Source organism: Oncorhynchus kisutch, unplaced genomic scaffold, assembly GCF_002021735.2.
Source record: "Oncorhynchus kisutch isolate 150728-3 unplaced genomic scaffold, Okis_V2 Okis01b-Okis20b_hom, whole genome shotgun sequence".
NCBI lineage: Eukaryota > Metazoa > Chordata > Actinopteri > Salmoniformes > Salmonidae > Oncorhynchus > Oncorhynchus kisutch.
Window position 1 is genome coordinate 12569080 of NW_022261978.1, and position 12194 is coordinate 12581273.

Genomic DNA, 12194 nt, shown 5'->3' on the forward strand with positions numbered 1-12194 from the left:
AAACCATTTTCTACATTGTAGAATAATAGTGAAGACATCACAACTATTCAATAACACATATGGAATCATGTAGTAACCATAAAAAGGGTTAAACAAATCCAAACATATTTTATATTTGAGATTCTTCAAAGTAGCCACCCTTTGCCTTGATGGCAGCTTTGCACACTCTTGGCATTCTCTCAACCAGCTTCATCTGGAATGCTTTTCCAACTATCTTGAAGGAGTTCCCACATAGGCTGAGCACTTGTTGGCTGCTTTTCCTTCACTATGCGGTCCATGATTATACAGTACATAGATATTTGGATAATTATGTATTCAGTGATTATATTGAGTCACCATATCAGCAATTGTTATGTTTCTAACATTTGATAGAGAAACTGAATCTAATGCCTAATAACCTTCTTGTCTCCTCTCTTCCAGTTGTCAGCCCTGGAGGTTCTCTCTCCAAAGCAGACAGCAGAGCTGGTGGTGTTGCCTCTTCCTGGTCTTCCAGGGAAAGATGTCATCATCAACACAGTGTTTGACTACCTGACTGAGTCACCAAAGGAGAGGAAACTCCCTGACTTCCTGTACCACCTCATAAGGCTGTCTGCGGAGGTAACACAGCTCTACTGGTCAACAATGAGCTAGCCTAACAATGCGACCCAACATTTTGAGGCAGGATACGACAACCTGAAAACACTTTTTTCACCATTATAATTAAACTCTTTCATAATGTTTTGTTACAGACAACGATGCCCTGCAAATCGTACAAAATCATGTAAGTTAGACTACATGGGAGAACTGAAGCTCTGCCTCTTTGAAACACAAAGCAATGTTGGAACCTCTGTTCTGTAAAATGCAGTGGTTAATTATGTTATTAACGTCTCCATTGTGTCTGTCTCAGCTTTGAGCGTCTGTACCAGGCCGTATCGTCTGTACCTCCAGAGATGGAGCCAGTCGTCTGGGCCAACATAGACAACCTGATGCAGACCGCTCCAGAAGGTCAGTCGGCACTTAGAATCTTTTCATCAAGCCTTCATGTTGTTGATGGTCTAAATAAATCCTCACAAATATTTCCCATCATACCCTGTTGTTTACCACATGTGTTTGTTTGTTTTGTTTGGTCAGGTTGTGGATTGGAGGAAAAGGTAAGCAGAACAATATATTGGATACATTTAAATACTTTAGAAAATTATTAATATTGTAATTTCAAAAGATCACAATTGTAATTTAAATAACTGTTTAATTTTCAGTGCCCATCAACACCATTTAATTGTAAGTTTATTTGCATATATATTTACATATCTGTATTTAACAGTGCTATCGGGTAATAAGATACAGAGGTTCTGTGCATTTGGTCTGAAACAAATAAATGACGAGAAACATACTAATCTCTTTCATCTGTGACCATCTACAGATACCAGAGTCTGTGCTGGAGTCAACAGGTATGGATACATCGCATTAGATTTATGCTAGGTGCTGTTGTTCTAGTGCTAACGTGCTAATGCTAGGTGTGCTAATGCTAGGTGCTGTTGTTCTAGTGCTAACGTGCTAATGCTAGGTGCTGTTGTTCTAGTGCTAACGTGCTAATGCTAGGTGTGCTAATGCTAGGTGTGCTAATGCTAGGTGCTGTTGTTCTAGTGCTAACGTGCTAATGCTAGGTGTGCTAATGCTAGGTGTTGTTGTTCTAGTGCTAACGTGCTAATGCTAGGTGCTGTTGTTCTAGTGCTAACGTGCTAATGCTAGGTGTGCTAATGCTAGGTGTGCTAATGCTTAGCTAACATTATTATTATTATTATTATTATTTTTTTACCTTTATTTAACCAGGTAGGCAAGTTGAGAACAAGTTCTCATTTACAATTGCGACCTGGCCAAGATAAAGCAAAGCAGTTCGACAGATAAAACGACACAGAGTTACACATGGAGTAAAAACAAACATACAGTCAATAATGCAGTATAAACAAGTCTATATACAATGTGAGCAAATGAGGTGAGAAGGGAGGTAAAGGCAAAAAAGGCCATGATGGCAAAGTAAATACAATATAGCAAGTAAAATACTGGAATGGTAGTTTTGCAATGGAAGAATGTGCAAAGTAGAAATAAAAAATAATGGGGTGCAAAGGAGCAAAATAAATAAATACATTAAAATTAAATACAGTTGGGAAAGAGGTAGTTGTTTGGGCTAAATTATAGGTGGGCTATGTACAGGTGCAGTAATCTGTGAGCTGCTCTGACAGTTGGTGCTTAAAGCTAGTGAGGGAGATAAGTGTTTCCAGTTTCAGAGATTTTTGTAGTTCGTTCCAGTCATTGGCAGCAGAGAACTGGAAGGAGAGGCGGCCAAAGAAAGAATTGGTTTTGGGGGTGACTAGAGAGATATACCTGCTGGAGCGTGTGCTACAGGTGGGAGATGCTATGGTGACCAGCGAGCTGAGATAAGGGGGGACTTTACCTAGCAGGGTCTTGTAGATGACATGGAGCCAGTGGGTTTGGCGACGAGTATGAAGCGAGGGCCAGCCAACGAGAGCGTACAGGTCGCAATGGTGGGTAGTATATGGGGCTTTGGTGATAAAACGGATTGCACTGTGATAGACTGCATCCAATTTGTTGAGTAGGGTATTGGAGACTATTTTGTAAATGACATCGCCAAAGTCGAGGATTGGTAGGATGGTCAGTTTTACAAGGGTATGTTTGGCAGCATGAGTGAAGGATGCTTTGTTGCGAAATAGGAAGCCAATTCTAGATTTAACTTTGGAATGGAGATGTTTGATATGGGTCTGGAAGGAGAGTTTACAGTCTAACCAGACACCTAAGTATTTGTAGTTGTCCACGTATTCTAAGTCAGAGCCGTCCAGAGTAGTGATGTTGGACAGGCGGGTAGGTGCAGGTAGCGATCGGTTGAAGAGCATGCATTTAGTTTTACTTGTATTTAAGAGCAATTGGAGGCCACGGAAGGAGAGTTGTATGGCATTGAAGCTTGCCTGGAGGGTTGTTAACACAGTGTCCAAAGAAGGGCCGGAAGTATACAGAATGGTGTCGTCTGCGTAGAGGTGGATCAGGGACTCACCAGCAGCAAGAGCGACCTCATTGATGTATACAGAGAAGAGAGTCGGTCCAAGAATTGAACCCTGTGGCACCCCCATAGAGACTGCCAGAGGTCCGGACAGCAGACCCTCCGATTTGACACACTGAACTCTATCAGAGAAGTAGTTGGTGAACCAGGCGAGGCAATCATTTGAGAAACCAAGGCTGTCGAGTCTGCCGATGAGGATATGGTGATTGACAGAGTCGAAAGCCTTGGCCAGATCAATGAATACGGCTGCACAGTAATGTTTCTTATCGATGGCGGTTAAGATATCGTTTAGGACCTTGAGCGTGGCTGAGGTGCACCCATGACCAGCTCTGAAACCGGATTGCATAGCAGAGAAGGTATGGTGAGATTCGAAATGGTCGGTAATCTGTTTGTTGACTTGGCTTTCGAAGACCTTAGAAAGGCACGGTAGGATAGATATAGGTCTGTAGCAGTTTGGGTCAAGAGTGTCCCCCCCTTTGAAGAGGGGGATGACCGCAGCTGCTTTCCAATCTTTGGGAATCTCAGATGACACGAAAGAGAGGTTGAACAGGCTAGTAATAGGGGTGGCAACAATTTCGGCAGATAATTTTAGAAAGAAAGGGTCCAGATTGTCTAGCCCGGCTGATTTGTAGGGGTCCAGATTTTGCAGCTCTTTCAGAACATCAGCTGAATGGATTTGGGAGAAGGAGAAATGGGGAAGGCTTGGGCGAGTTGCTGTTGGGGGTGCAGTGCTGTTGTCCGGGGTAGGAGTAGCCAGGTGGAAAGCATGGCCAGCCGTAGAAAAATGCTTATTGAAATTCTCAATTATGGTGGATTTATCAGTGGTGACAGTGTTTCCTATCTTCAGTGCAGTGGGCAGCTGGGAGGAGGTGTTCTTATTCTCCATGGACTTTACAGTGTCCCAGAACTTTTTTGAGTTAGTGTTGCAGGAAGCAAATTTCTCCTTGAAAAAGCTTTCTAGCTTCCCTGAACAGCTGCATATCACGGGGGCTGTTCGATGCTAATGCAGAACGCCATAGGATGTTTTTGTGTTGGTTAAGGGCAGTCAGGTCTGAGAACCAAGGGCTATATCTGTTCCTGGTTCTAAATTTCTTAAATTGGGCATGTTTATTTAAGATGGTTAGGAAGGCATTTTTAAGAAATATCCTGGCATCCTCTACTGACGGGATGAGATCAATATCCTTCCAGGATACCCCGGCCAGGTCGATTAGAAAGGCCTGCTCGCAGAAGTGTTTCAGGGAGCGTTTTACAGTGATGAGTGGAGGTCGTTTGACCGCTGGTCGTTTATAGCTAGTCTGCTACTGTACATACTAGGGTTTAATATTTTCCGGTATTTTACAAACGTTCCTAAATCACTTTTCTCCCGGGGGACCCGGTATTTCCTGCCAAAACCGGAAGTGTCATTCAGAAGCATTATAAAGCGTATGTCTGGATTATTATTAGAACTTTGATCAGAATGAAAATGTTAACTTGATGACGGGCCGTCTCTCCCCACCCTGAGCCTGATATATATTAAATACAGGGCCGTCTGTCCCCACCCCGAGACGGGGACGTCTGTCCCCACCCCGAGACAGGGACGTCTGTCCCCACCCTGAGACGGGGCCGTCTGTCCCCACCCTGAGACGGGGCCGTCTGTCCCCACCCTGAGACGGGGCCGTCTGTCCCCACCCTGAGACGGGGCCGTCTGTCCCCACCCTGAGACGGGGCCGTCTGTCCCCACCCTGAGACGGGCCGTCTGTCCCCACCCTGAGACGGGGCCGTCTGTCCCCACCCTGAGACGGGGCCGTCTGTCCCCACCCTGAGACGGGTCCGTCTGTCCCCACCCTGAGACGGGGCCGTCTGTCCCCACCCTGAGACGGGCCGTCTGTCCCCACCCTGAGACGGGGCCGTCTGTCCCCACCCTGAGACGGGGCCGTCTGTCCCCACCCTGAGACGGGGCCGTCTGTCCCCACCCTGAGACGGGGCCGTCTGTCCCCACCCTGAGACGGGGCCGTCTGTCCCCACCCCGAGACGGGCCGTCTGTCCCCTCCCTGAGACGGGGCCGTCTGTCCCCACCCTGAGACGGGGCCGTCTGTCCCCACCCTGAGACGGGGCCGTCTGTCCCCACCCCGAGACTGGGCCGTCTGTCCCCACCCTGAGACGGGCCGTCTCTCCCCACCCTGAGACGGGGCCGTCTCTCCCCACCCTGAGACGGGGCCGTCTCTCCCCACCCTGAGACGGGGCCGTCTCTCCCCACCCTGAGACGGGGCCGTCTCTCCCCACCCTGAGACGGGGCCGTCTCTCCCCACCCTGAGACGGGCCGTCTCTCCCCACCCTGAGACGGGCCGTCTCTCCCCACCCCGAGACGGGGCCGTCTCTCCCCACCCCGAGACGGGGCCGTCTGTCCCCACCCCGAGACGGGGCCGTCTGTCCCCACCCCGAGACGGGGCCGTCTGTCCCCACCCCGAGACGGGGCCGTCTGTCCCCACCCCGAGACGGGGCCGTCTGTCCCCACCCCGAGACGGGGCCGTCTGTCCCCACCCCGAGACGGGGCCGTCTGTCCCCACCCCGAGACGGGGCCGTCTGTCCCCACCCCGAGACGGGGCCGTCTGTCCCCACCCCGAGACGGGGCCGTCTGTCCCCACCCCGAGACGGGGCCGTCTGTCCCCACCCTGAGACGGGGCCGTCTGTCCCCACCCTGAGACGGGGCCGTCTGTCCCCACCCTGAGACGGGGCCGTCTGTCCCCACCCTGAGACGGGGCCGTCTGTCCCCACCCTGAGACGGGGCCGTCTGTCCCCACCCTGAGACGGGGCCGTCTGTCCCCACCCTGAGACGGGGCCGTCTGTCCCCACCCTGAGACGGGGCCGTCTGTCCCCACCCTGAGACGGGGCCGTCTCTCCCCACCCAGAGACGGGGCCGTCTCTCCCCACCCTGAGACGGGGCCGTCTCTCCCCACCCCTCCCCACCCCGAGACGGGGACGTCTCTCCCCACCCCGAGACGGGGCCGTCTCTCCCCACCCGAGACGGGGCCGTCTCTCCCCGCCCCGAGACGGGGCCGTCTGTCCCCACCCCGAGACGGGGCCGTCTCTCCCCACCCTGAGACGGGGCCGTCTGTCCCCACCCTGAGACGGGGCCGTCTGTCCCCACCCCGAGACGGGGCCGTCTCTCCCCACCCCGAGACGTGCCGTCTCTCCCCACCCCGAGACGGGCCGTCTCTCCCCACCCTGAGACGGGCCGTCTCTCCCCACCCTGAGACGGGGCCGTCTCTCCCCACCCTGAGACATCTCATATAATTTAACAGTTCCATTTCACGTCATGCTGATCAGAAACTGTAAATCATTTCTTATCATTTACCGGTTTCTCGCAGTTATTTATCCCGTGAAAATTGAGGGGTTTTGTGCGGTAAATCGCTGTCATGGCAGTTCCCGCCATTCAACCCTAGTACATACCTCTGCTAATTCTGTCTTTTCAATTCTCCACAGCTATCCACTACAACACCACCTGCACATGGGGAATATGACAGAAGTTCTATGCAATTTCAGCTTGGAACAGTATGCTTGTTCACAGGTAATTAGTTGCTTCTAAAGTAAAAAACAATATTTCATCTTGGACCAATAGATATCATTGATCTGGTTCGTATAGGAGTATGTCTGTGCATCGGTGAGATTCTTTCACTATGGCCGTGATTCTAGTGGATGAGAGACAAAGAGATACTGTAGAGATACTGTAGAGATACTGTAGAGATACTGTAGAGATACCAAGGTAGAGAAAACCCTCTACATGTATTCATTCATTGACTCCATATATCATATTTTCTTCTCTCTCGAAGCTGAAAGACTTCACTGCAGAACACCTGGTGTCTCTTCTGAAATGTAACCTGCCCGGCAACTCCTCTCACTCCAAAGAGACGTGGAAGGTTCTCCTCACCAAACTGACCTCTGTCTTAGACCAAGCTCTGGACATGTTCTCCAATATGGTGAGAATATACAGTAGATCAACGTTCCTTAAATGTGTGGGGGCGCGTTCAGTAGGACGCAACGTTTTAGAAAGTTCACATAGGAATATGCTACAGTATGTAGGAATCACGGCGGTTCTATTCATGGTTTTGTATCTGCAACGTTCGAGAGCGTTTTGCAACCGAGCGTGGCCCTGTTGTTCTGTTATTGAATGACCGACCTCTTCCTCCCCAGTCCAAACCTGTGATTGGTCCAGCAGTATCCCAGGCGCTCGATGTGATTGGAGAGATCCGGGTCAACAGGTTGACTGAGGATCAGCTGAGAGACAGTTTTGTCATCAGGAAGTGGTTCTCGGGCCGTCTGAGAGTGTTCCTGCCGTCTGCATCAGGAGTGTTTCTGCACTGCCTCAGCACCAAGAACCTGAGCTGTGACACGTATCAACAGATGTATGTAATGGTTAAAGGGGATACTTTGGGAAACCATTTACCTACGTCTCCAGAGACAGATGTATGTAATGGTTAAAGGGGATACTTTGGGAAACCATTTACCTACGTCTTCAGAGACAGATGTATGTAATGGTTAAAGGGGATACTTTGGGAAACCATTTACCTACGTCTCCAGAGACAGATGTATGTAATGGTTAAAGGGGATACTTCAGGAAACCATTTACCTACATCTCCAGAGACAGATGTATGTACTGGTTAAAGGGGATACTTTGGGAGACCATTTACCTACGTCTCCAGAGACAGATGTATGTAATGGTTAAAGGGGATACTTTGGGAGACCATTTACCTACGTCTCCAGAGACAGATGTATGTAATGGTTAAAGGGGATACTTTGGGAGACCATTTACCTACGTCTCCAGAGACAGATGTACTCTTGGATACCATCTTTATGTCTCTGCGTGCAGTTTGAAGGGAAGTTGCTGAAGACTACTGCTAAGGCAATTGCTAACCAAAATTAGCGTCAATGACCGGAAGTTTATGCAGATACCCATAGACATCCAATCATGGCGCTAACTCTAGTTATCATTGGCTGGCGAAACTGCATCTAACTTCTTTCATACCAGACACAGAGACATAAACATGGTGTCCACAAGTTCCTCTGACTCTGGGGAAGTTGATACAGGGCCTCATTGCCAAAATAATGAAGAATCCGTTAATAGATTGATATTAATGCATAACGTGTATTAATTTGACTACTACCTGCAGTCAATTGACCAAATAGCACTCTATTGGACTCATTTGGTTGAGAGAAAGAAAAAATGCAGAAAATGCAGTGTTTGTAAATGTCAAAAATGTTTCGTTACATTTCATTTTTTTGTGATAAATATAAACTGTATTATTGGGATGAAACATCAAAATGTAAAACATTTCAACTCTATATCTGACAGAGTACTTTTTTTAAAGTCCATAACCGTGTGTGAGGCGAAAACTTCTGTTTCAAAGTTCAGACCACCAAGAAACACTCTGTGACCCTGATATAGCGCACTGCAGTAAAGGGTTAATGTGATTCATATCGAGCTTATAGTATGTTCTCTTTCCTTTCTCACAGACTGAGGGAGTTCAGCAATCAATTCGACCAAATGGACCAGATGAGACAAGAGCTGGTGGTCAAATACTTCATCCAGCCCTTCCTGACCAAAAACTCCTCAGGTGTGGAAGATACCAACTAGAGTAAAAGCAGCAAACTGTTCCTCGTCTTCATTTAACCTTTGACCTTAACCAATTGGTCTCCTCCCTCCAGACTCTGGCTGTGTGTCCAACTCTAACAGCAGTGTGACCTGGTTGCAGAAGAACTTGGGGCCGTTCTCAGTCCTTGTGTCCCTCAGGGACCTGCTAGAATTCAACACAGACTTCTCTCCTGTACGTCTAATTTTCTGCCGACTACGCCACAATGATTATACGTAGATATTTGTCCTTATCAAGTATTGATAACCTTCTTGTCTCCTCTCCTTCCAGTTGTCAGCCCTGGAGGTTCTCTCTCCAAAACAGACAGCAGAGCTGGTGGTGTTGCCTCTTCCTGGTCTTCCAGGGAAAGATGTCATCATCAACACAGTGTTTGACTACCTGACCGAGTCACCAAAGGAGAGGAGACTCCCTGAGTTCCTGTACCACCTCGTCAGGCTCTCTGAAGAGGTAACACTTTGTGCATTAGTAAACACAAGTTATAACTTGTTTCTCATCTGATATTGATACTTTATCTTGTTGTTATGTTGATGTTATTGTTGTTGTTGTTATATTGATGAAGGACTTTGATGTCTTGGTGTCTTTGAACATCTTGGCCATGTTCTGTTATAATCTCCACCCGGCACAGCCAGAAGAGGACTGGCCACCCCACATAGCCTGGTTCCTCTCTAGGTTTCTTCCTAGGTTTTGGCCTTTCTAGGGAGTTTGTCCTAGCCACCGTGCTTCTACACCTGCATTGCTTGCTGTTTGGGGTTTTAGGCTGGGTTTCTGTACAGCACTTTGAGATATCAGCTGATGTACGAAGGGCTATATAAATACATTTGATTTGATGTCCTTTTCAGATGATGCTACCATGTGACAGCTTTAAGACCATGTAAGTGGATTCAACAGAAGTCTAACGATGAAGAGGTCGTTTTTTATCTTAATGACCTTGTAAAACCACAAAGCACCACTACTACACTTTGACATGTCTGTTTGTCTGTGTCTGTCTCAGCTTTGAGCGTCTGTACCAGGCCTTACCGTCTGCACCTCCAGAGATGGAGCCAGTTATTCAGGCCATTATAGACAACCTGATGCAGATCGCTCCAGAAGGTCAGTCATCCTTCATTAACCACATTGACTATTTTAACACGAATAAGATTATTCAAAACAATATATCAACTGACTATTTTTCAATGCGTTTTCTAACTTTTGTTGACAGATTGCTTGCCGATGAATATGAAGGTGAGAATGTATCTCTTTTTTGTTATTATATCTTTCATTGACTGCTGTAATGAGGTAATGTAACTACTGTAATTGACTGCTGGTAATGAGGTAATGTAACTACTGTAATGAGGTAATGTAACTACTGTAATTGACTGCTGTAATGAGGTAATGTAACTACTGTAATTGACTGCTGTAATGAGGTAATGTAACTACTGTAATTGACTACTGTAATGAGGTAATGTAACTACTGTAATTGACTACTGTAATGAGGTAATGTAACTACTGTAATTGACTGCTGTAATGAGGTAATGTAACTACTGTAATTGACTACTGTAATGAGGTAATGTAACTACTGTAATTGACTGCTGTAATGAGGTAATGTAACTACTGTAATTGACTACTGTAATGAGGTAATGTAACTACTGTAATGAGGTAATGTAACTACTGTAATTGACTGCTGTAATGAGGTAATGTAACTACTGAAAATGACTGCTGTAATGAGGTAATGTAACTACTGTTATTGACTACTGTAATGAGGTAATGTAACTACTGTAATTGACTACTGTAATGAGGTAATGTAACTACTGTAATTGACTGCTGTAATGAGGTAATGTAACTACTGTAATTGACTACTGTAATGAGGTAATGTAACTACTGTAATTGACTGCTGTAATGAGGTAATGTAACTACTGTAATTGACTACTGTAATGAGGTAATGTAACTACTGTAATTGACTACTGTAATGAGGTAATGTAACTACTGTAATTGACTACAGCAATGAGGGAATGTAACTACTGTAATTGACTACTGTAATGAGGTAATGTAACTACTGTAATGAAGTAATGTAAGTACTGTAATTGACTACTGTAATGATGTAATGTAACTACTGTAATTGACTACTGTAATGAGGTAATGTAACTAATGTAATGAAGTAATGTAACTACTGTAATTGACTGCTGTAATGAGGTAATGTAACTACTGTAATTGACTACTGTAATGAGGTAATGTAACTACTGTAATTGACCACTGTCAAAAAGTAATGTAACTACTGTAATTGACTACTGTAATTGACTACTGTAATGAAATGGCCTATTATTATTGATACCTTTGTAATATAATATCTTCTGTCTTTTTCAGTGCCCAATAACACCAGCGAACGGTAAGTGTTTTCTCTGACAGCAACAACAGATGTGATACCTGCTGTATCGTATATATTGCCGCATGAGAGTCTAAATCTAAACATGTATGTCTCTTTTTCTCCTGGTCATCTGCAGATACCAGAGTCTGTGAAGGAAATGCCAGGTAACAAGTTTATCACCTGTATCTAAGATCTACCTGGTCTTAACCCATTTAGAAAACTCGTATGGTGATCAGTGATATGACCGTTGGTTCTATTGGATTCTTCTACAGTGATGGTGATCAGTGATATGACCGTTTGTTCTATTTGATTCTTCTACAGTGATTCGCTACAAAGTTATTTGGCGACATCAAATACAACGAACGTGCCCTGTAACTTTACCCTGGAGGAGTATGCCTGTGCATCGGTGAGATTTTTACACTACAGCCGTGATTCTAGTGTATGAGAGACAAATAGATACTGTAGAGATACCAAGGTAGAGCAAACCTCTAAATTCATTGACTCCATATATCATCTTTTCTTCTCTCTCGAAGCTGAAAGACTTCACTGCAGAACACCTGGTGTCTCTTCTGAAATGTAACCTGCCCGGCAACTCCTCTCACTCCAAAGAGACGTGGAAGGTTCTCCTCACCAAACTGACCTCTGTCTTAGACCAAGCTCTGGACATGTTCTCCAATATGGTGAGAATATACAGTAGATTAACGTTCCTTAAATGTGTGGGCGCGTTCAGCAGGATGCAACGTTTTGGAAAGTTCACATAGGAATATGCTACGTAGGAATCACGGTGGTTCTATTCATGGTTTTCTATCTGCAACGTTCGAGAGCGTTTTGCAACTGAACGTGGCCCTGTTGTTCTGTTATTGAATGACCGATCTCTTCCTCCCCAGTCCAAACCTGTGATTGGTCCAGCAGTATCGCAGGCGCTGGATGTGATTGGAGAGATTCGGGGTCAACAGGCTGACTGAGGATCAGCTGAGAGACAGTGATGTCATCAGGAAGTGGTTCTCGGGCCGTCTGAGGGTGTTCCTGCCGTCTGCATCAGCAGTGTTTCTGCACTGCCTCAGCACCAAGAACCTGAGCTGTGACTCGTATCAACAGATGTATGTTTTATAAACCGCCTCGTAACACTGGGTCCTCATAATTTAGGTCCTCATTATTTAGGTCCTCATAATTT

General features: G+C 46.3%; 1 protein-coding gene across 1 annotated transcript in view; it reads left to right on the plus strand.

The window, feature by feature from the left end:
* The window catches only part of LOC109885747 (uncharacterized), a 71025-nt gene extending 59040 nt beyond the window's left edge, over positions 1-11985 (plus strand). Inside the window, exons 17-36 of the mRNA XM_031811089.1 lie at positions 421-597; positions 729-760; positions 887-984; positions 1111-1130; positions 1236-1257; positions 1400-1427; positions 6515-6599; positions 6862-7008; positions 7223-7434; positions 8543-8643; positions 8735-8853; positions 8950-9126; positions 9519-9550; positions 9671-9768; positions 9878-9900; positions 11020-11041; positions 11157-11184; positions 11342-11426; positions 11554-11700; positions 11908-11985. Coding sequence (XP_031666949.1) covers positions 421-597; positions 729-760; positions 887-984; positions 1111-1130; positions 1236-1257; positions 1400-1427; positions 6515-6599; positions 6862-7008; positions 7223-7434; positions 8543-8643; positions 8735-8853; positions 8950-9126; positions 9519-9550; positions 9671-9768; positions 9878-9900; positions 11020-11041; positions 11157-11184; positions 11342-11426; positions 11554-11700; positions 11908-11985 — 1731 coding nt within the window. The remainder of the gene's footprint in view (positions 1-420; positions 598-728; positions 761-886; positions 985-1110; positions 1131-1235; positions 1258-1399; positions 1428-6514; positions 6600-6861; positions 7009-7222; positions 7435-8542; positions 8644-8734; positions 8854-8949; positions 9127-9518; positions 9551-9670; positions 9769-9877; positions 9901-11019; positions 11042-11156; positions 11185-11341; positions 11427-11553; positions 11701-11907) is intronic.
* Positions 11986-12194: the final 209 nt, after the last annotated feature.